This window comes from Crinia signifera, chromosome 1 (assembly GCF_055691185.1).
Source record: "Crinia signifera chromosome 1, ASM5569118v1, whole genome shotgun sequence".
Lineage (NCBI taxonomy): Eukaryota > Metazoa > Chordata > Amphibia > Anura > Myobatrachidae > Crinia > Crinia signifera.
This window is the reverse complement of record NC_139217.1, coordinates 354,516,741-354,541,759: the sequence shown is the minus strand read 5'-3', so window position 1 is coordinate 354,541,759 and position 25,019 is coordinate 354,516,741. Positions and strand designations below refer to the sequence as shown.

The window sequence follows — 25,019 nt, the reverse complement described above, 5'->3', positions numbered from 1 at the left end:
TTTCTTCGTCTTCTGTAAAGTTTTCTTTCCTTTGTCGCAAGCACACTGGCCCTTATTCTGATCGGTACGGCCGGATCCGAATATGCGGCCAGGACCGTGCGTCCTAAACCCCGCCTTCCATACGGATCGCCAACTCCATCCGAAAGCGGTAAGAAGCTGTCCGAACGGATCTGGGCGGGCAGCTGATATCCGGCAATGTCATATATCCGCCCCCTACACCTGCGTCACGGCCGCATTACCATACGTACGCCCAGCGTTTTCATGGGAAAGCCCATGAAACGCGGGGCGTATGCATATGGTAATGAGCCCAAACAGCCCTTCACTCCCCTCTCCACCCCCTGTTCGTAGTGTACACATTTCATGCGGAATTTGGACGTGCATTCCGCTCACACATGCGCAGAGACGCCTCTGCACATACGCAGACACAAAACATCGGCGGCACGAACGCACGCGGATATTACCGCACCAACCAGAATAAGGGCCACTGTGATACAATCTGACACCTCGTAAAAGGTACAACTTTAAAAGTTGGGTTTTCAAGAAAAAACACAAACATTAGAATACAGTGAATAGAATAGAATCAACTTTATTGGCCATTTATGCTTCCGCACACTAGGATTTTTTTGTGTATTAGTGCAGCATCAAGCAGGGATGAAGGGGGGGAGGAGACATTAAGTACATTACATGCGCGGAACACATGCCCGCCGAGCTGCACAGCGCCTAGGCAGCCATCAGCGGCCCTACTAGTCATTGCAGCAGCCAGGTACTGTAGGTAACAATATAAGCAGGGACACTACAGTTGATCACACAGGGAACACATACCTGCCGAGCTGCACAGCGCCTAGGCAGCCATCAGCGGCCCTACTAGTCATTGCAGCAGCCAGGTACTGTAGGCAACAATATAAGCAGGGACACTACAGTTGATCACACCGGGAACACCTACCTGCCGAGCTGCACAGCTAAAGTACCAGTCAACCAGTTCTTAACTTTCATTTTTTAAGCAAAGCCTGTAGCAAGGCAGTTAATAGCTGATTAAACGGTACTTTATACCACCTACTCTCCAATTTAGTACATCAGCCCATGAATGCTGTAATTCTGCCCTACATGGAACTCTGATCATCCTTATAGACAAAACAGACCACCTTATGTATTAAGCCTTGTGACGTGATAAAGTGGCCAATAATGACTTAACTGTCATTTATCAAACCCAGCCTGCAACTTAACAGTTAAAAGCTGACTGGCTGGTGTATTATCACCGGCCACTTTATCATTTCACCAGGTTTAATGGGGCAGATGTATTAAGCCTGGTGAAGAGATAAACTGGAGATAAAGTGGAAGGAGATAACGCACCAGCCAATCAGATCCCAACTGTCATATTTCAAACACAGCTGATTGGCTGGTGCATTAACTCTTCCAAGTTATCTCCACTTTATCTCTTCTCCAGGCTTAATACATCTGCCCCAATAAATCTGCCCTGTGTCTTGTCATCAGATAAGGGAATGGAGTGTTTCCAGCAAGGAATGAGATGTATTGTGGGGTTCAAAACAGGCGGTATTTCATGCCCTACCATCCACTAGGGCAGGGGTGGGCAATAAGCGGCCTTCAAGTAGTTGATGAACTAAACATCCCAACATGCCTTGCATCAGTTTCAGCATAGCCATATAGTAAATCTAAGGCAAGGCATGCTAGTATGTGTAGTTCCTCAATGGCTGGAGGGCCACTTATTGAACACCCCAGCACCTCCAAGATTTTTGTTGAATGTAACTTTATTCACTAGAACAGTATAACAATAGGAAAGGACTAATAACCAAATAGGAAATATAGTGGTCTGTGCAGACATCCCAAAATACAATTACTTATATACGAAATATCATAAAAAAGCGAATCTGCTCTTAGTGACCGTCACAGCGATGTTCATCATTATTATTGTGTTGCTGATCATGTAGGATATCTTAAATGCAATATAGCCAGCATAGGCCACCCAGATGGATGTTGTCATGGCCATGGCTAATGTGGCCAAACCATCCTCTGCGCATAGGACAGACACAGCCAGCTCTCCCCAGAAGCTCCAATCTGCTGCCATGCGATCCATTATGCAGAATGCAACTAGTCCTAGCGCAGCTGCTACAGTTTCCACTTCTCCATTAAGCATAAAAACGCTGTCAGTGTTTTCTAAGAGATGTTCCCAGAGCATATGGGAAGTGTCTGTCACTTGGTGGAAGCCTACTGTCACAAGTAACCACTATATTGACCAGTATCTGGTGTTAGTTTATTTGCCTGGTTTTAGGCTCCTGTCAAGGTATACCGATCTCTATGTGCAGTCTCTGACTAGATTTATACTGCATGCAGTCTCTACATCTCCCAGTGACAATGACGCGCAGGGCCATGTATTGTCTAAGTGATCTAGTGAAATCTAATCAGATTGGTTAGAAAATAGGCCAAAATGTCTACCTGTGTAGCTTTCTTAAGTATCCTATATGTGCAGTAGACTGAGAGATTAAGCTAAAGAAGATGTTTATTATTTATTTATTAATTTTATACAGCTGTAGATTCCCACCAGCCAGTCTATTGTGTAACATTATGGAGAGACCGCCAACTTGCACTGTGTGATCAGCAAGCCTCTGCATTTCTTTGACAGTGCAGCCATCTTGTTGTGCTGAAACCTGAATGACACCTTGTGTTGGTATAAGCAAACCCATTCTGATTTGGTGCAAATGATAAACAACGGCGACCAATTTTTACTGCCTGGGCATAATCACTTTTGCACATGTGCAGGTCTTCACTGTGGGCTCCCTCAGACTTGCACAGTAGGTAGGGTGCGCTGCGTTTCCTGGGCGTACCCACGAAAACGCTGGGCATCCCCGTGCAATCAAGGGCGGCTAACCTCACCAGATGTCAGCTGCCCGCCCCGTTCATGGAGCAGGACACCATTAATCTATGGCACCAGAGAGCGACTTAGATTAGCAAGCACTTCAAAAAATCATTTGATGGTCAGCAACCACCAAATGATTTCAGGCACCCACGCAAGGCTGCGAATGGATGTTTATGCAAAACATCCATCCTCAGCGCTGCAGGAAAATAGCAAAGGGCGGCCGTTCGGCCACACAGCAGGTGGCGCTACAAGGCTCACGAAGCAGCGAACTAACGCTGCTTTACAAGCCAACCAGAATTATTGCCTTTCTGAGCGTTCTTGTATGCAGTTTCTTAGCATAGATATACAGTACTTAACATCATGTAGAGATGCATACTGTGCATGTGCACAAATACAATTACATCTAGTTGTAGCTAAAAGTAAGATTTTTTTCCTACTGGACTTTCTTGAAGGCAAACAAATTGCAAATGTGATTTTTTTTTTTTTACCACTTGATGGGCTAATATTTTTGGTGTCTCCATTTAAAAGGTTTGAGAATGATATGCTAGCCCTGCAATCAAACTTTTCTACCATTTAAAATGAGGGAACACTCTTAACATCATCTGATTGGATTTTGAGTATTCTTTTTAACCATTACTAAAGTATAATGAATAAAGTATTAGCATTCATATAAACACATTACTCAGGGAGCTCAGCACTGTCAGACAGTAGGTTTCCCTTGGACGCAACTTTTTGAGGTGTCCTAGGGCTTGAGGGCCTTATTCAGAGTTCATCACTGATGTGCGGTTTTGCAGATCCAGTGATTAACAAATGACTGGGCAGGTCAATGATACTGTCGCGCTTTATGCAGGTGACCTGTTAATTTTTGTCTCCAATTATGTGAAGTCTGTTCCAATAGTACTAAATATAATAGAAGTATTTGGTTGGTTTTTGGGGTTTAGTGTGAATTTGAATAAATAAAATATTTTTTCTCTTAAAACTATATCCGGGACCTCTTCTTTAATGGCATTTCCAGTGAAGTGAGCTGAGTCATTCAAATATCTGGGGATCTGGATCTCAAGTGATCCATTCAAATTTATTCAGCTGAATGTGCAGCAATGGATGGGATATTTGGGGAAAAAATATTTTAAAACGTGGGGTAAATTGCCACTTCTAGTAACTGGCCATGTCAATTTGTTAAAAATTATAGCATTGCCAAAATTCCTATATATCTTACAACAGGCACCAACTTATTTACCAATTTCCCTTTTCAGTAAAATGAACAGTCTAATTTCCTAATTTATTTGGAATAATACTCCAGCCAAATATCACCTGAACATTAATGAGAATGAAAGGGAAGGGGGGTAGCGTTGATGATGATGATTACCATGTGTGGCTGTGTGTGATACAAAAGTTGTCATCATCAAGGGCTGCCAGGCTGTGTACCGTACTAGCAGGATATATCATTAGTTTCTGGGGTTTATTCTGGTTCACTCGCAAAGGCAAATTCCTTTTCAAATGGACAAATCTATATGCACTGCATGTGGGACTGATGTGACGTGCATAGAGACTTAGATTTCGGTGTTTTATTGTTTCTGTGCAGGGTAAATACTGGCTGCTTTATTTTTACACTGCAATATAGATATCGGTTTTAAGTACACCCTCCACCCAAATCAAACTCTCTGCACATGTTACATCAGCCCCACCTGCAGTGCATATGGTTTTGTCTTTTAGAGAGTGATTGTGCTTTTCCAAGTGAATCAGAATAACCACCAGTATGTATTACAATTATATGATTTCCTTGCTTTCAAATCAAGGGGCTAATATTGATGTATATAAATATATTTTGGGGTAAAAGGTAAAAAAGTTCCCAGACCCCTGGTGTACACGTTCTCAGCATGGCCTGTAGTTGCATCTACTTGGTTCCGTACCACATGAAGAGTCAGAACATACAAGAAATGTTCTTCAAATGGAGCATCAGGCCCACAACGTTGTGAGTACAATAATATAATTTAACTTGTGTGGGTTTGTCATATGTAGAAGAAAATGATGTTGCAATAGTGGGAAATAGAAGATTGCTAAAACACAATTAATAGACAGATTTTATTTTTCCTTTATTAATCATCTGTCAAACAGCATTACCAGCATAGTTAGTGCACATATGTGAATAGTGGTATTATCAGCTCATAAGTAACAGTTTAACCTGACAGCCATGTTATTTTTGGGAAAGCTTTAATTGTACAGTACATATTGGTTATTCCAGATGATGAATAGAAGTAATATATATTTTACATGTAATACAGAATATTACAAGTCTGAGGTGTTCCACCACCATGTTCAACACACAGGGTTCTGTACTTGCAGGGACTACGAACATCTCACACCTGGGATTTTATTCCTTATAATATATAAATAGGGGCTTTTTTTTTTTACATAAAAATAGCACAGATGATGTACATAAAAATAGCACAGATGATGTACATAAAAATAGCACAGATGATGTACATAAAAATAGCACAGATACGTTCAACCTCAATGCATATAAAAGAGTGTGATGTACGTTATAGACACTCTCTGGCAGTTATTCCCCAGAATGACTAGGAAACAGGCTATATCTCCCAGATACTGTACATGTATAATTGCTAACCTTTAATCCTGTACATAAGACATCCATTTCCTGGGGAGATGTGAAATTTCTTGTGCTACTCATGCTGAAAACTAGTCATTTATGTCCAGTGCTATGGCAAACACACATGTTATATGTAAATATTCTGTGCACGGTGTCTACAGAGGTTGTGGCATGTAGCTTACACCATGTTGTTAATAGTTGTTCTGTGCTTAGTGAGAATTAGACCCAACACCAATGGCCAGCCAGTGAGATTCAGTCACCACTACAATATCTAACAGCTGCTAACACTAGAAACACAAAGTGATCACCCAGTTACTATACAAGAAGTACTGTGTCCGCCACAATTTATCTGGGGCCTTAAAATAGTGATCTTTCAATCCCTAAGGGAAATTAAGTTATCTCTATACTATTGGTATTCTAGACAGGCCCTGAATGGATGTTGTGCTATATTTGGTCTCTCCAGCAAAATAAGACATAAAAACTATCCAAATATAGATCCTGAAAAGATCTTGGAAAATAGAATCTGAAGGCCAACAAAATAAATAAAGCGAAAGAAGTTTCCTAGCACCCTTTAGATTAGGCATGTCCAAACTATGGCCCTCCAGCTATTGTGAAACTACACATCCCAGCATGCCTTGCAATCGTTTTAGCATTCCCTAATAGGAAAAATGTGGCAAGGTATGATGGGACTTGTAGTTTAACAACATCTGGAGGGCCATAGTTTGGACGTGCCTGTTTTAGATTCCCAGCAATCTGAAAGCATGGCTGTAGACCGCTCCCTCCTGGACAGGTCAGTAATGGGGGTTGCAGTCTTCCACCAGGCTATCGGTGATATAGTTACTGTGCAAGATGTGTTCATTATAAAGCTTCTCAGAGGCGGTATTAACTGTCCAGGACACAACTTCAATGCCTCTTTCTTTCCACATGTTCACATAATGTCTGTGGAATAGAGAAACAAATTACATTCTAGTCTTCCATGCAGATCTTGTATGTGTGAGGGCACATTTCCATTTATAAATTACAATATAACATCCTCATTGACCCCTAGCCATGGACATATCCCTCTCCACTATGATACTGGTGTCCAGAGGACTATTTCTAATGGCAGTCTTTACAAACAATTTCTGTTTTTACTTATTTGATCATTTACCCACTGTCCCATGATCCTATTTCTTCTATAAAACACATGTTAAGTGAACACCGTATAATGCACAATTGGGTTTAAAGCTAATTCTGCATCTGAAATAATGATGCAAAATATTTGCTTACATCTGAACTGTATAAATTAATTCTGCTAGGGCTTTTGTAAGCATTCTGGGCCTTATTCTAGTTCACTCTTTCCAACAAAATCCTTCTTAGGTGGACAAAACCATGTGCACTGCAGGGGGGCGGGGGCAGATGTAACGTGCAGAGAGAATTAGATTTGGGCGAGTTATTTTGTTTCTGTGCAGGGAAAATACTGACTGCTTAATTTTTACACTGCAATATAGATCTCACTTTGAAGTAAAACCTCACCCAAATCTAATTCTCTCTGCACAAGTAACATCTGCCTCACCTGCAGTGCACATGGTTTTGTCCATCTAAGAAGGATTCTGTCAGAAAGAGTGAACTAGAATAAGGCCCTCTGTCCCCATGAGTCCATGTTCCTGCCACAGGCAGCCCTACCAACTGCAACATGAACTTACTTTGAGACATAATTCTTTTGCATCAAAAAGGCCGATACTCCACACAGATTCCACAGGATGTTGTGCAATGCCCAGTCCAGTAAGACATCCATTGAGATGTAGAAATAATGTTTCATCATGGAGTTAAAACGAGGTTCACCATCCCCGAGGTGGCTGAGGCTCCAAGGTCTGTGTGTCAGAGCAGTTACTACATTCGCATCTGCTTGTCTCATCTGCAAACATGAACTTCAGTTTAGGCGGATGTAGAAAGTAGCTCATGTGCCTCACACAGTATGCTTACAGCAGGAGGCATTATTGAAACCTTTGCTACTGGCACCTCACCTGTAATCAGAGTTTTACTATAATGCATTGAACTAGCTATACATGTAAATACAATAAGACGCATAACATAATAAATGTAACTTAAAGTAGGCCAAGATTTGAATACATAGTAAAAATGAGTTACGTTTTTACTTACTTTGTAGACAACACTTGGCTCAAAAGAACAGACAATGCTGCTGTTATAGAGACTGGGAAAGTCAGCATATATTTTCCTGAGGGCTTCGGCAGCCTAAGAAATAAAAACACTTTAGATTTTCTGTATTACATAATCTATAATCATAATGCAGTAGTAACTACACACACATACAAATGGCTGTGTGCATGGATGGGAGTAAAAGCCTACTAAAATGCTACTTACAGGAAATTGATGATATAATGCACATACAGGTTTCTTTCAATCATGGCATGGTATAAATAGCCATGTGGCGTTCATCTCTGCACACCTTGATAAAGAGCCTAAGATCAAAACACATAAACAATTGAGCAGAGAGGAGTCCTTTGTGGAGGACTGTCTGGAACCCATCCATCTTGGCCTTGTCTTTAGGTAGCACCAATGAAGGACTTACCCGTATTTTATGGTCCATGTTTTTTTCTTTGTATGTCGGGAGTTTTCTCCAATAAACCTTTTTTGTTTGGCTGGCCATTGCTGGAGTATGATTGAAAGAGACCTTTATGAGAGTCCATCAACAGCATTCACAGTGAATTGGGGTACAATTTATCTCCATTGAGTGTGACCATTGAAAGAAACCTTTATGTGCATTCTATCATCTATTTTCCCATGAGCTGCAGTAAGATACCTATGAATTTAAATATACCTTTATGGGCTTTGCTGCACACTCACAGATTTAGTACGGTACTAACTGCTGTTTTGATGGCCACACTTGCCGTTTCCACCTCGCCTCAGGAAACAGGCAAGGTGGAAATGGCGAGTGAAGGGGAGGCGGTTGAGTACTCTGACAGCGAGTTATTGGCACTGCTCGTCCTATAGCGGTCAGGGGCTCGCCTCCCGCACTGAATATACCGCATTGTGTATGTATTACACTGCAAGTACATATAGTCCACAGGGTGCATACCTCTGAAATTATTTGTGAAAAGAAAAATCAAGCAGCACCCAGTAACTTCCATAATCATACAGAGTAGCAGATAACACACCACTGCGTCCCCTATTTATGTACACGGGGCTAATACCCCTATGTGGGAGATAAATGGTGACCAGGGTAGTGCTGCAGACAGGACCTCTGCTGGCGCGGACTGGCAGAATTACCTGGGAAGCATGGCCTTTAACATCAAAGTATATAATCAGATTGTGCTGCATACATTCTTTTACCGCCTCCACTAAAGTTGGAACTTTTTCTGCAGTATGCAAGTGCCTGCAAATAAAATCACATGGAATTGTACTACTTTACACGCTAACGGGAATCGGTGCTGGCATTCAAACATCAGCACATCACTTCTAAATGAATATACCCTATCAATTCATTCAAATTTTCAATACACATTACCATTTATTAAACACAGGCAGTTCATTTGTAGGATGAACCACTATGCAGGTAAATGGCGTTTATAAATGTGCAATATCACCTGTGTGTCTGCATACCCGGGTCTCAAAGCCGGGTAAAAAGCAGGGTTGGAGACTCGGGAATTTCGACACAGGTTGACCCGTTCACACTGGAAAAAAAAAAATGTGTTAAAGGCAAATTACTGGGTCGACATGCATTTGCCTAGCAGTGAGAACGGGGTATTAGTAAGAATTTGTGGTACTTGTGTATTAGCCGGGCCCCGGTACATAGTTAGCGTAGTTCTTGCGTAGTCAGTCAAAAGTAGCGTAGTGTTCCCGTGAGCGTCCCCGTCAGAATCAGCATAGTCAGACAGACAGTACCCCCACTATAATCTCATGATTAATAGATTTTATTGTTATTTGTTAATGTGATCTTTTCTCCTTTATTATTAACTAAAATCCAGTTACAAGTTAACACATGTCGTTATTACTGTCTCAGATGTATGATATGGCAGGTGTGAATGTGTTCCTGAAACACCCCCACTATCCACGGCAGCCCAAAGCGTAGCGAGCGGACGCCTTACGTGTCCTCCCAACCTTTTCATACCCCCACTATCCACATCAGCATGGAGTTGATCTTAAAGAGTGTGGCGAGCGCAGCAAGCCGCCGAGCCTGAAGCGTGTCGTGCGGACCCGGATTACTTCATATGTGTTCCATGTCCCCTCGCTGCGCTCGCCACACTTTATAATATCAACTCCACGCCGACGTGGATAGTGGGGGTATGAACAGGTTGGAAGGACGCATAACGCATCTGCTCGCCACGCTTCGGGCTGGCGTGGATAGTGAGGGTTTGAAAATGCCTCCTTTATTGTGCTTAGGACGCACTTGTGCCAGCATACCCCCTTTATGCATGAGGTGCACATGCTAATAATTACTGAGACGCAGAAGAGAAGCGTCTGAGATGCACCTGCGTCTCAGACAGCTGAAGCACATCTCCACCAGCGCAGCGGATCTGGAGGTTACCGGCGCTGTGTGAGAGGCGCTCACTAGGCTTGGCATGGACTCCAGGGACAGAGCCATGGATGCCGGGGACAGAGCCAGGCTGCCGCGGAGTCACTACGCTAACTACGCTAGGCAGCCGTTGAGCCACTACGCTAGGCAGCCGTTGGACTATGCAGACAGCCTGCGCACGTATGCTCATTGGGCGCCCGGCTAATACACAAGTACCGAATTTGTAACAAATAGCAAAAACTTTTTCATTTAACTTAGAATTTTTACTTAAATTTAACTTTACAAAAATAACTAGATCGGTCCAGCAACTATTTATCTGTGTGCATAAAGTTCTAGAGTTATTGTTATATGTGAACCTATCTTTCTATTGTATCAGTTGGTGTGTCTGTGAGTTGTGATTTTAGAGAAACAACTTATTTCTATATAAACTACAAACACTGCAATAATAATAAAAACCACAACATGTCTCTTCAGGATTGCCATACTTTAAGACATCATATAAAGGGGCTAAACCTAGCAGGATATGAGGAAAAAGAAAAAAAAGGGAAAAAATCTCCAGTAATAAAGATGATAAACCAAAATTGGGCAGAGGTCGGATACTGATGCAACTTTGTCACAATTTCTAGCCAGAAACACAATTAAAGATTTTATTATCAGGAAGCAGGTTTATACCTGGCAAAGCACAAAGTTTTCAAGTAACCCGAAACAGGTCATATTTTCTGGATATTTTTATGTAGAAATTACAATGTTTTTTTCTCTGGGGGAATAATTGTTTTTTTCTGCTTCTTTTTGAAAACATTACCTTTTGTGGGTACCTGAGAATTGGAGTACAAAACCCCTGTATCAAAAACATTTGCATACAAATAAATGACTTTAGAGGACTATAGTAACTGACCTCTTTAATGTTGTAAAATCCTTCTGAATTTAGGAACTGTGATGGTATGGAAAAGAGAGTCTACCCATTTCTAATAGTCTGATTCCATATAATTATAGTACAGGTTGAGTATCCATTATCCAAAATGATCGGGACCAAAAGCATTATGGATAAGGTTTTTTTTTGAGAATTTTGGAATATTTTTTTTTATACTTACCTGGTCCCCCGGCAGTGCCCCGATGGTTCCATGGTGGCCTTCGGAATCCTCTTCGCTGGTGACATCGCCAATGCACCCGTGAAATGCATCCTTGGGACCGGGGATGCCGCTGAAGAGGATTCCGATGGCCGCCATGGGCACCGGGGGACGAGGTAAGTATGACTGAAGAGGGGGGGGGACGGCGACAAACAAAAACCCCCGAAATATTAGGGAAAACACGGTTTTCTGAATTTTTAGTTTTAAGGGAGACTCAGCCTGCAGTACAATAGTATTTTTGTGAATCAGTGAGGGCAGATAACAGCCTAGGCACACCACCCCAGATGCAAAGACTCTTACACCTGCCCACTCACCCCAAGCGATGTTTAGCTGCAGGATTGAGCTTTCTGATTTCAGCAAAGGTAAAGTCACTTAATTTTCCAAAACCATCCGTTGTCCTTTCCACGGTGTCATCATGCATGAGAATAGGAACACCATCTTTAGTGAACTCAAGATCCAGCTCCACACCAGTTGCCCCGTTCTGTGCAGCCTGGCATAACAGAACAGATATCATAGTTTGAAATTTCTGGCTGTCAAATTACTTTAAACAATATTGAAGGAGATATACTAAGCCATGGAAAATAATCAAGTGGCTAGACCCTGTTGCAGGGCTGCAAATTTGCAGCCCTGCCGATTATCTTGAGACCACGCGTGTGCATGGTATGCTGTGCACATGCGTGAGGTCCCCCTGTGAACGAAGCCAGTGATGGCCTGCATTCTCTGGCCGTTCACAAGATGATTGACAGACGGCAAGAGTTTGTAGGCAATTTCTGGGAGTGCTGACAAAAAAAATGCAGGCGGATGTGGCTGTTGGGAGGGCCGCTGACTTCAGCAGCAGGCCCAATCTCCCCACGGCCAACGCAGAGCACTGAGTAAGTCTTGGCTTACACGGCGCTGTGCACGGGGTGGGGTCAAATGATTTTGAATGGATTTCCTCCTCCTGGTTGGGATGCCATTCGCAGGAGTGCACAGGGGAGGGATTTCACTCTGTCAGTGAAGCAACCAACTATCAAAAACCTAAATCAGGCCCAAAGTAACAGCTCCTAACTGATATTTTACAGGCTCTATTTTAAAAATGACAGTAGCTTGTTGACTGGTACTTTATCTCTCTCCACTTGATCACTCCCCAAAGCTATAGCTGGCCATACAGCAGGACGACCAGCATCTGATCCATCTCACAATTTCCCGGCAGCTTCCCAGACATACAATGTGCGTGTAATTTTATATAAGATCTATTGTAAGATCTGCAACTCCTAGCATGCTGGTCGTCAGCAGCATCTACAGATCTTACATGCAGCACATAAGATCACATGATAGGCTTTACGACCCGCGGGACCATGCATTGCATTGTACATCTGCCCCATAGTAACTTACAACTAATAAAAGGTGATAAGTGCAGGGCACCCCGAAGATCCAGAAATGAAATGCAAATTCAATTTAGATAGGCAACTTAAAATGCTGTAGAATTAGACTGATCTCCAATTTCAATGGATGTTGGGAGGACAGTAGAGTTAATGGAAAAACAATTGCACAGAGTTGTCCCTGGGCTCCAAGTAAGTTGGAGGAGGGACCATGTATCACATTTTAGTTTAGCTTTAATTCCAGGGACATTACTATAGTGAATGCAAAGGGTGCTATGCTCGGGCAATTAGGATTTGGGAGAATTTTTCAGAAACCCATTAACCAACCAGTATTTTTATGGATAATGTGAGAAGGTCAAAGTGCCTAAGGCAGTGCTTGCCAAAAGTGGTTCTCGAAGTATATCAACAGTCCAAGTTTTAGCGATATCTCTGCTTGTGCACAGATGGTATAATATAACTGTCTGAGGTACTAATTAAGGGTCTAATTCAGCTTGGGTTGTACTTTTGTGATGTGGTTGCAAAATTCTGCTGACACATCGTTAAAGTGCGAGCAATTTGCCATACAGGGAAACACTCGCACATCACCAGCTACCCAGCCTTGCTGCTAAACCAGATGCAGGCCAGCCATGTGTAGGGTTGCAGCAGCTGTGTGTGACATCACACAGCCACTGCAGCCCTCCCCACGAGCGGTACGGACATGCCTGCTTTGTCTGGACTGCTCCCACAAAATGCAACAGTTGCAGTTTCAGGGCTAACAAATGCGCAGAAATTGCAGTATAGTGACATCAAGAACTGTAGCGTATAATGCTGAATTGGACCCTTACTCACCTAAACCCTTAAAACCTGGACTGTTGAGGTGCCTTGAGAACTGCATTTGGTAACGACTTGGCCTAGATGAAATCCATAGAAATACAGACAAGAAACTTCACACAGAAATGCCCCGTTACTGAGATAGAAAACAAATGGGCTTCCAAGGCACACACACCCATTGACCACTTTATTAGGTAAACTTGCTCAATAATGCTAAATATTTAATCAGTCAAGCATGTGGTAGAAGCTCAATGCATAAAATTGTGAAAGTGACTGTGTGAGTTACAGATTAGCGGCAAAAAATCTGCAAGATGTGAATGATCTGCATTGGTGCTAATTGGTTAGACCAGGTTTACTATACTATTCTGTTCAACCTAAATTGAAAATAAATTGGACTGGTTTTATGCCTTGCTGAATTGAAGCCTTTCTTTCCACCCGGTTTACTCACACACAGATCCTGTGTAATCCAGTTGTGTTCTGGTTAAAAAGGTATAGCATGATAAACCTAGGAAAGACCTGTGCACAGTATTAGCCATAGTGTAATGTACCCCGGCTTGTAGGATACTGCCCAATGTGGCATCATTGTTTGTGTGAAAGCATGATTCGAGTATCTAAACTAGTGAGAGATGGGGCTACATTTGCATAAATGTGGATATGCTGAAAAAGTACATGGTGACTACAGTAAGAAAGCCCACCTCCCTAAATTACATTTTGTCCAAGACGTTAGTCATTTTATAGAGAAAAAGGTAGTGCATGCATGCTTATTAAGAAGAGAAGGGTGTTTGTATAAGTGCAGGCTATGTATGTATGTAGGGAGATTATCTACTGTAGATGCAGGCCATGAATATATGTGTACAGGGGGCCCATTTACTACTGGATCACACATGCAATGAGATCTTGACTCGATTTACCGGCCAAGATCTCATTTCAATATGCAATCCTTTCTCATACACAGTGACCTCAAACTGAGATTGTGATTATATGTAAGCAGGCGGTGTGTATATAGTGTGTGTGTGTGTGTGTGTGTGTGTGTATATACACAGCATATGCGTATTAGGAAGAGAGGTTATTACATATGTGCAGGCAATGATTATATGGGTGTAGGCAGTGTATTAGGAAGAGAGACAACTACATATGTGCAGGCAGTGCATGTAAATGCATTAGGAAGAGAGAACATTATATAACATAGATGCAGGCCACGTATGTATGCAAGTATGTGTATAGGTGATAAAATGGTTATAGGTGTGTAGGCACTGTATATATAGGTATGTGCAGTAGAAATATGATAAAATGTGTATAGGCGAGATTATATATGTGCAGGCAGTATTTGTGTGTGTATTAGGAAGCGAGGTGATAATGTAGGCAGTGTATGTATAAAGTTGCAAAAGGAAGGTGACGGACCATGCGAATAGCAGCAAGGGTGTTCTCGGGTGCGTCGTGTGCCCCTCCTCTGTGGGCGATGACGGAGACCTCACCCCGGGGTCTCAGCACCTGCAAGACCCGGAATTCTGGCAGAGGCTGAAACCTGGAGGTGACGAGCAGGACGTAAAGGCCGCAGATCAGGAGGCAGGAGAGCCTTGGGCTGCGGGTGAACAGCAGCAGTAGCACGAAGATGGAAGTGAGGGAGACAGCCATGCTGCCCCCGGCCCACAGCATCGCTGCTCTCCGGTGGAGGGAAGCCTCTCAGGCCTTAGACCACAGCGGGCTCTCCCGAGGTATAGTCAGCGGTGCAGGTAGCACAAACATCGGGCTGAGACGGAGTTTGCAAAGTGACTTGAAGAAATACTCCCTCCCTTCTATATTATTAGGTGGCAGCCGGGCGTGTATTATTAACAGGTAGCGGCTGTTTCCCTTCATGGAAAGGAGGATCTTTGATGATGTCACCACCCATGTGACCCGCTGTCCTCATCAGGGGGAGGAGTCAGCACGGACCGTAGTTTTCCTACTGCTTCCGGGTTGGGAAGGGATCATGTGGTCTACACGGTTCCATCCCAACCCTGGTCCCCAAGTACCCCCTCAGTGCACGCAGGTCTCCACACAGAATCACAAGTACTATAATTAGCTCCACCTGTGGATCTTTTCAAATGTGCCTGAATAATGAGTGCACCTGCCGGGTGACCTGGAAAACGTGCACTGTTGGGGGTACTTGAGAACCAGAGTTGGGAACCACTGGTCTACAGCATGATGGTTGACAGTCATTAGGTCGACATGGGTGTAGGTCAACATGAGAAAAGGTTGACATGGTTCTAGGTCGAAAGGTCATTAGTTCGATAATGACTGTCGACAGTCAAAAGGTCGACATGGGGTTTTTCACTGTTTTTTTTACCTGAATGTCAACATGGACACAGTTTCAAGTGCACAGCATCGCTCGCTGCGCTCGCTATGCGTCGGGCACAGTGCCTCGCTGCTCTCGCAACACTATTTTATTCTCCTACCACGCCCTAGTGGATGGTAGGGCATCAAATACCACCTGTCGGCACATGTTGGCTCAAAAAACTGTTAAAAAACCCATGTCGACCTTTTGACTGTCGACCTAAACATTGTTGAACTAATGACCTGTCGAAATAACGACCTGTCGGACTAATGACCTTTTGACCTAGAACCATGTCGACCTTTTCCTATGTTGACCTATACATATGTCGAACTTTTCCCATGTCGGCATAATGGTGTCGACCTAATGACTGTCGACCATAATGCTGTAGACCAAACGACCCCAGGGCACCCTTCTCCCACCTCCTCCCTACACACTCGGTGGGCGGTGGCAGTGTACCCTCCACCCATACCAGGTGGCAGTGTACCCTCCCCCCACACACCCGGCGGCACAGTATAATAGGACACTACACTATACCCTGTATAATAGGACACTACATGCTGCTCCCCTTATACAGTAGGAAACGACACAGGCCGTTCCCCCAGTATATGACACTACATCGTGCTCATCCTGTATAGGACCCTAGGTGCTGCTCTCCCTGTATAGTACATGCTGCTCCTCCTGTACAGGAGGACACACCACAGGCTGCTCCCCCTGTATATGACACTACATGCTGCTCATCCTGTATAGGACCCTAGATGCTGCTCCCCCTGTATAGTACATGCTGCTCAAGACACACCACAGGCTGCACCCTGTGTATAGTAGGACACCACATACCACTTTTCCTGTATAGCAGGACACAGCAGCTAGCTACCCCTGCATAGTGGGACACTACTTGCTGCTCCCGTGTAGTAGGACACTACATGCTGCTCCCCCTGTATAATTATACTGCTTCCACTGTATAGTACATGGTACAGGCTGCTCCCCCTATGTAATGGGCCATTACATGCCACTCTCCCTGTGTAGTAGGGCACAACATGCCCCTGCCCCTGTATAATAGGACAGTACATGCTGCTCCCCCTGTATAATAGGACCATACATGCTGCTCCCCATGTATAATATGACAGTAAATTCTGCTCCCTCTGTATAGTAGGGCAGTAACTGTTGCTGTCCCTGTATAGTAGGACAGTATATATTGCAACCCCCCCCCCCCTGTAGTGGGACACTACATGTTGCTCCTCCTGTGTAGTGGGACACTACATGTTGCTCCTTCTGTGTAGTGGGACACTACATGTTGCTCCTCCTGTGTAGTAGGACACTACATGCCGCTCCCCCTGTGTAGTAGGACACTACATGCCCCTCATCTGTCTAGTAGGACACTGCATGCCGCTCCCCCTGTGTAGTAGGACACTACTTGCCGCTCCCCCTGTGCAGTAGGACACTACTTGCCGCTCCCCCTTTGTAGTAGGACACTACGTGCCGCTCCCCCTTTGTAGTAGGACACTAGATGCCGCTCCCCCTGTGTAGGTGGAAACTACATGCCGCTCACCCTGTGTAGGTAGACACTAACATGCCACTCCCCCTGTGTAGGTGGACACTACATGCTGCTCCCCTAGTGTAGGTGGACCTCGATCCATAGAAGGCCCAACTCCGGCCCTAGGCCTCACTGACTCTCCACCCCTCCAACCAGGGCCCCTGACATGCTGCCCCGGGATGGCCAGGACAGCAGGACAGCCTCAGGGTCCATCCGTGCTGGCTGACTCCTGTGGGTGCTGTAGGGGAGAAGATCTGTTGAGCCCTTCCACTGCTGCCCTGTGAGCAGTATGATCAAGATGGTGCTGCAAATGGCTGCCTAGGAACTGTGCCACTCAGCCATATGTACCCCGTGTCTCCCCTGTCTCGTACATTGCACAGCAATCGATATCTGTACTGTGTGATACAAAAGTGCTGCTCTGAATCTGACAGCGATCAAAAACGGCCCTGTTGTTAAATTCAGAGTACTCGCTCAGAAGCCCCTGCACATTGCATGCATGTTCTTGTAGCGGACGATGCAATACTGCCATGCCTCCTGGAACACCCTCTCCCCCCATCTGCAGAATGTGAATCTGCACTCACCCCAGGTCTCTGCAGTGGTCCTGATCCCCAGGGACAGCGGCCCGGGCCCTCGTCATCAATTGGTGGCAGCGGGAAAATAAATCAAAATTCACAATGGCCATGGCCAGCCAATCACTGCTTGCCACGACAGCACCCCTCCCCCTAGAGCTGGCTATATTAGCCACCTCGAGACAGGGTAGAGGAGCAGAGAAGAGCTCATGAATACAAAGTCTTGGAAGGTGGTGCACATTCAAAAGGCTGCTGCCCCAGGTGAAGAAAACAGATTAAGCTGATGAAGCCCTGGCAGGTGCTGTCCATGCAAAAGATGATGCAGAAGCCCAATGGGTGAAAAAATAACTAATTTAAAAATATATTTTAAAGCCTGTGTTTGTGTTTTTATTTGAATATTTCCTTGATAGATACCAGTGAGTCTTTAATGCCTCACATGCTGGTACCTGTGGTTCTCCCAAGTACCAGCATGTGGGGCAGGCTTGCTGGGACCTGTAGTTCTACTTTAAGGGACAATATTACTGTTTAAACCAGCTAACAACCCTGCACCCACCACCCAGGGGTGCGGGGGGATAGTACAGGGCTTCAGCGTGGGTCTGGGGTGCCCTGGAGAGGGGGACCCTACCTCCCCCAAAACTCCCGGCCTGGGCAGACTAGTTAGGGTGGGTAATGTTTTGGCGTGTCCCCTGGCTATGGCATTACACCTCCTGCTAGTGGAGCCTGGTGCTGGTCACCAAAATATGTGGAACCCTCACTCATTTTGTCCCCCGTATTTTGGGAAACAGGGCCGACTCGAGCCCGGTGCTCATTTCTTGCATATAGGGGGACCTCACTTAATATTTTTCCTGATATTAGAGAAGGTCGGACTGTCTCTCCGAGCATTGGAAGGGGGGGCTTTACCGATTTTCACTGTATTGCGGTGTGAAAGGGGTTAAACTTGTTCTGACCCGTTTCAAAAACCGTTTTAAATACCTGGTCTGAGCAGGTTTTGCGGTGTGAAAGCAGCATAAGTGGCAGACAGTGATGAAAGGTACAGAGCCGGACGCTCAGTCTGTGCTTCAATCAAATTGGAGTCTGCAGCTTCTTGCTCCGACTCTACGAGCTTCTCCCTCACACAGATGAATCTACAGTATGTAATGGCAGGACATGTGGCTGAGTAGCCACAGCGCTGTGGAAGAGAAAGCTGTTGCTGTGAGGCCATCTGCAGTAAGGGCCAGATGTATCAAGCTTCAAAAAGTGATAAAATGGAGAGTGATAAACAGCCAGCCAATCAGCTCCTGACTGCCACGTTAGGCTGAGTTTGAAAAATTAGAGGTAGGAGATGATTGGCTGGCTGTTTATCACTCTCCACTTAATCACTTTTTGAAGCTTGATACATCTGGCCCTAAAGGTGTGATTGCTGGTAGCAAGGAGGACGGACAGGTTGTTGTAAGCAAGGCCAGCCAGGTCTCTCCACTCAGAGGCGGACAGTGCTACACGCAGCAGCAGAGCCTCCCGAGTCCCTCCTAACTGCTGCTGCTCTGGTAATAACGAGACAGTGGGGTTACAGGACTAGTGCACCCAGGGCAGGACATGTTCCTCTGATCCAAGGGAGGGGGCTTTGGGCGCCTGTCCATCCTCACTCCTAGCCTGGACTAGTGGACCCAGGGCAGGACATGTTCCTCTGATCCAAGGGAGGGGGCTTTGGGCGCCTGTCCATCCTCACTCCTAGCTGCCCGTGAAATAGGAGGGAGCTGCACATTACTGAAATAACAGGTGCCTCACTCAGTCTGTCTTGGTCCTGACAGTCCCTGTATTTATGCATGTGCCTATGTGACCCTGCCCATGTGTATGTGTAAGAGGTGCTACTACTGTGGGCATTAATCTATCCACATTGCTGTTGCCCTTGTGCTGGTATAAAAGCTGGGCCATTTGATTGCATTTGCCCCAGGGATAAAAGTTGCCAGCCAGCCCCTGACTGTTACGTTTCTTTCTTCCATACAAATGCATAAAGGTGTAGACTTCTGCTGAAAGAGGAAAACAATTGCAAAGCAAGAAAAAAAAAAAAAACTGTTCTGCTCCAGTGTGTCTGCCCCTTTAAAGGAAATGTGCAAAGTTTGAGAGGCGTTTCAGGACTCGGCCAATCAGAGACTTCCAGTCTGTCCTTTGCTACAAGAAGAATCAGCTGCAGTCATCTTCTTGTGAGCCACAGACTCTGAATCATGCCTTTCCTGGATTTTGATACCAGTCTTTCCCAACAAAGTATTCCAGAGGACTTTGCTGAAAAGCTCTGCAGTGCTGCTGCATCCATTCTGGGAAAGCCAAAGGAAGTGAGTAGACAAATAGGCAGTGGCCCAGTAACATGGAAGGGTTTGCATTGTGTATATCCATCTGACACGTATTCTGCCCTATAAAACATTTTTAATCTTTTTTGTCAATGTTAGAAGCATGGAGTTGCAATTGCTTGAAGGTCCCGATCAAGGGGGGATTGCTGGCGACTTTTCTGAGGAGAAAGTCACCACAGTGTATGGGGGTTTAGGATCTAAAGGTGCCACACACAGTTTGATTATCCCGTGTGATTTCAACTTTTTAGTTCAAATCGCATCTAGTTCAAATCACACTGTTTTTATTTTGCCTTGTGATGCAGGTGCCCACGTAGTCCATATCGCAAGGGAAAAACAGTATGTGCAGGCATAATTAAAAAAAAAAAAAAAAATTATAACTAGATTGCTTGTACCCTGTGACTATTGTAGTCTAGTCAAATATCAGATGTAGTTTAAATCGCACCCAGTATACAGTCCAAATTGTAAAGCTCCACATTTCACCGTGTGCGGGCACCAATAAACCCTATTCCTGCTCACTCACTGAGAGGACATTGTTAGATTTTATATGGTGCTTCAGCTGTTTAGTTGTTGAGTAGTGTGAAATATTATGTCTCTCATGGCTTATATTATATCCTTGTAAATATCTATTAAACTCAAATGATCTTAATTTGCACAATACCCTATAGAATCAGAAAGGGTGTAATCGGGCTTCTTAGTTTGGCCAACTAGTTCACTAATACCCCTTTCAGACATAACATAGTTCTACCTGGTAATTTGTGTAGTGTGAAAGGGTCATCCCGAGTCTTAAATCCCGGGTCACCAAACCTGCTTTTTACCAGGGTTGTTGACCCTTTCACACTACATAAATGACCACTGTCAGCAAATTACCAAAATGTGTGAAAAGGAGTCAGACTGCATCTGGCAAAATCACCCAGCACTCCAAATGCCAGGTCGCATGTCTGAAAGGGATATAAATCGGACCTGAACAGCCATGTATTCAATTTAAAATGTCAGATCTTGTCAGTGCAGTACAGACACACCAGAGTACTCCCTCTGGGTCTAGCCTAAATACAGATTTAATACTGAATGACATATTGTGCTGCTCTAATACACCTCCATATAATGGTAATCCTTTCCAATGTATTTGCAAGCAATGTAGTGAAAATAAATCTATCTTGATCATGGTTTACAGTTATATTTACTTTTTTCAGGATTATTATAGTTTGAAGTCATTGTAAGTTTCTGTCCTCCAGGTATATCCTACCATGTTGTTTCTTTTTCCCCTCCATAGAAGGTGAATGTGACAGTGAGGAGTGGGCTCTCAATGCTGGTGAGTGGCTCCGCAAGTCCATGTGCCCAGCTGATAATCTCCTCCATTGCGGTAGTGGGGACGGCGGAGCAGAACAAGGAGCACAGTTCAAAATTCTTTGAATTCCTGACAAAAGAACTGAAGTTTGGACAGGACAGGTATAGTATAGCTGACTAACCTGAAGTGAAGAGACAATGGGGTAAACTAGCAGCGTGTTTACCCCACATTTAATTACCTAGCCATGCAGATTTAATTTCATCCCCCGATTGAAAAAGGCACCATCGGGGGCTTACGTCCCAGGAAACCTAATTTATTCCACAGTTTACATAGAATCAGTGTTTTCGCTGTTCACCTCTGCTTTTTGGTATGGTAATTAGCCCCAGGGTTTAACCTTTTGCGTTCCAGGAGATTTGGTCAATATAGCTGTAAAAATTGCCAAGTAAACATTTTTATTCATCATAATGACCTGTAATGTTTACCTTTTTTATAAACAACATTTTTTATTTGAATTTATATAACAAATGTGAGCAATGCTGCCATTTTTAGTTGATATTTTGCACATCTCACAGATGTTGACACTCAAAGGGTTAAATATACCCCTTATTGTGCTGTTTATGTCAAAGCACAGCCTATTATGGTGTATACACACAGGGCAATTGCCGTGCTATGCGAGTCACGATGCGATCAGATCGCATCGGGACTCGCATCGCACGGCATGCATGAAGGGGCACAATTTAGACTATATAGTGCAGATCTGCACTATATAGTCTTGGCTGCCCTCTCTATCTGGCTGCCGATTTACACTCACACGATTTGCATGCGATATGGCTTCCGATGTTGACTATATCGTCAACATTGGAAGCCATATCGGCCCATGTGTACACACCATTATACTCTATCTCAAATACAACCTGACAGTCAAGGTTTTAAGAAAATGCATACCTGAGCAAAGGTGACTTATTTAGCACCTCCTGAAAGAATATCCTTTAAAACCTGGACTGTTAAGGTGTGTACACACGTATCAATTTGCTTTCCATTTCCCATATTCCACCCCCTTTCGATTTGGCCTTTGCTTTCAGATTCAATCTGCACTTTTGCATTCGATATAGAATTCGATATTTCCTTGCCTGCACAGGCTATTTTTCTTTTCGATATAGAGAAAAACAGGAGCGCGCATTGAATTGAATGCAGATCAAAAGCATCTTAAAACCATTTGAATTCGATTTTGCTTCTATAAAGCAAAATCTAATAGAAAATCTGGCAAAATCAAAGCGTGTGTACACCCTTTTAGTCTGGCTTGAGATGAACTGGTATAAGCAAAGCCTTCAATTTATGACTGTCAGCAGGCATAGTCTTAATTTGCAATCTAATGCAATAGCCTTCTTAAGGTGCATACACACTGTCCGATATATTGTCCATTCAATTAAACTGCCGATATATCAACGAACCATCGACCAGTGTCTACAAACGATATATCTGTGAACAAGGTCGATCAGATATATCACGTTGGCTCTGCTATACAGCCAATGCCCGATGAATATCGGGGCATTGTGCTGTGTGTACAGGCGATCCACCGACCTCCCTTACAGCCATTCCTGGGAGCCGCCGTTGATTGCCAGCTCAGTGGGTGGGGGCATGCAAATGTGCCTGCCCACTTGTGATGTCGGTTCCGACGGATCGTGCAGTGTCTATGGAGAACATACTGCCTGATCCGTCTTTAGATTTATCTGCAGATATATCTACCAGTGTGTACCCAGCATCACGCTACATAGTAGGAATGAATAATTAAAGTGATTCATTGTGTTAAATTCTACATGCACAAAATTTAAGGAATGCATAATAAAACCCCTGGTATTAATTTTAACCTCACAGGGGGGAAGTTCCAACCGTTCAGACTTGTTGATATAATATTGGTCAGCCGGGGCATCTGCAGATTGCATAAATAAAATGAGTCTGGACTTTGCAGATTGCTGAAAGCTGCATACTACTTCCAGGATGGTGTGAATAAAATATCAAAGAAGTGCGTTTAGCTAATGAAGGGTGTCTAAAGTCAATACCTGGATCTGTGTGCAGCATAAGAGCTAAATGAGCAATACATTGTAAGGCCCCATACACTAGTGCAACTTTTTAGAGCCTTGAAGTCTCATACAAAATCCCTTGAACTCCCCGACACTGTTCGGGTGGCAGGATTGTATACTATACACCATGGGCCTAATTCTGGTTGCCTTGGTAAGCAGTGAAATTCGCTGCTTATGGAGTGCTGAAATGCTGCCCTGCCGAATTTAATAACTTGGTTAGAATCTTTATATATCTGTATACCAGGGTTGCCGACTTTCAAAAAATCCTCTCCGGGAGAAGCCCGGAGAGGAATCTTTCATTACGAGTTTTGGGGGCGGGGCTTAACTGTGACATCATTAAGCCCCACCCCCATTACAGCAAATAGCCGAAAGAAGTGATATCCATGGAGAGGGCGGGGCTAAAATGACACGATTGTGCCGTTTTAGCTCCGCCCCCTCCCCTGAGACCCGCGGATTGCGGCATATAAATGCCGCGATCAGGGGGCTCACTGGGGGTCCCCCTGATTCCGGGAGGGTTGCCCACCCTTCCGGGGGCGGGAGGAAGGACTCGATTTTCGGGAGACTCCCGCAAATTCCGGGAGGGTCGGCAACCCTGCTGTATACTGAATGGTAAAGTGTGTAACAGAACTTACTATGAACTTATAGAAGTGCAATTAAATTTGTTTTATGTATGTTTCTCCAAATTCTAACCAGAAAAGTGGATGTTTTCTTTCAAATAATGTAAACTTATTCATAAAACTGCAGAAAGCATTCTTAAACAAAACAAAAACTAGAAGTTGCAGGCTTCATTTATTTCTGAATTCCTTTATTTATTTTCATGTGTTTCTTGATATTTTGTTTTGCAGGATTGTGATACGCTTTCACCCTGTAGAACCTTGGCAGATTGGGAAGAATGGAACTGTTATGACCTTTTTGTGACACCTCATCACTGTTAAAGAGGGGACCAGACTGTGATCATCTCCTGGAACACATTCCTGTCTCTTGTACAAATACTGCACACACACCATTACCGCTTTCTCTGATATTAGTGCAGTACCAGATTATGCATACATGTGACTTGTCCAAAGTTTACTTGGATCACTGCATTCCCATGAAGGAACCATTGGAAGAAATGTGTAGTCACATAACTTATTATTAAAATAAAACTGTCCAATGTTGTGCTTGTGTTTAGTGGATTTTGTTACAAAACATATTTTCAAATTATACTCGTGTTTTGCTTCCCATTCCCCCCCCCCCCCCCCCCCCCCCAGTGATCTGATGCTCCATTCACTTTTATTATTTATTTATTTATTTATTTATTAACAGTTATTTATATAGGGCACACATATCCTGCAGCGCTTTATAGAGAATACTTGAACATTCACATCAGTCCCTGCCCCAGTGGAGCTTACAGTCTATATTCCCTACCATATTTGTGTGTGTGTACACACACACACACACACACACACACTCATTCTAGTTTAATTGGCTTCCAACAAAAAAATTAACCCTATCAGTATATTCTTGAATTGTGGGAGGAAACCGAAGTAAACTCACACAAGCACAGGGAGAATATACAAACTCCGCACAGTTAGGGCCATGGTGGGAATCAAACTAGAGATGTGCAGGTTCGGATTTACTC

General features: G+C 44.0%; 2 protein-coding genes across 2 annotated transcripts; one reads left to right on the top strand and one right to left on the bottom strand.

Annotated features, from left to right (window-relative positions):
- Positions 1-5,329: 5,329 nt before the first annotated feature.
- On the bottom strand, positions 5,330-15,195 carry GDE1 (glycerophosphodiester phosphodiesterase 1). The gene is made up of 6 exons (XM_083148544.1): positions 14,696-15,195; positions 11,438-11,613; positions 8,751-8,856; positions 7,623-7,715; positions 7,166-7,377; positions 5,330-6,419 (listed from the first exon to the last, which is right to left on the bottom strand). The coding sequence occupies exons 1-6, from the start codon at positions 14,948-14,950 to the stop codon at positions 6,272-6,274; spliced, it is 990 nt and encodes a 329-aa protein (XP_083004670.1). The 5' UTR covers positions 14,951-15,195; the 3' UTR covers positions 5,330-6,271.
- A 4,561-nt stretch (positions 15,196-19,756) lies between these two features.
- Positions 19,757-24,543, top strand: DDT (D-dopachrome tautomerase). Its single transcript, XM_083148583.1, has 3 exons — positions 19,757-20,017; positions 21,303-21,478; positions 24,244-24,543. The coding sequence occupies exons 1-3, from the start codon at positions 19,910-19,912 to the stop codon at positions 24,314-24,316; spliced, it is 357 nt and encodes a 118-aa protein (XP_083004709.1). The 5' UTR covers positions 19,757-19,909; the 3' UTR covers positions 24,317-24,543.
- Positions 24,544-25,019: the final 476 nt, after the last annotated feature.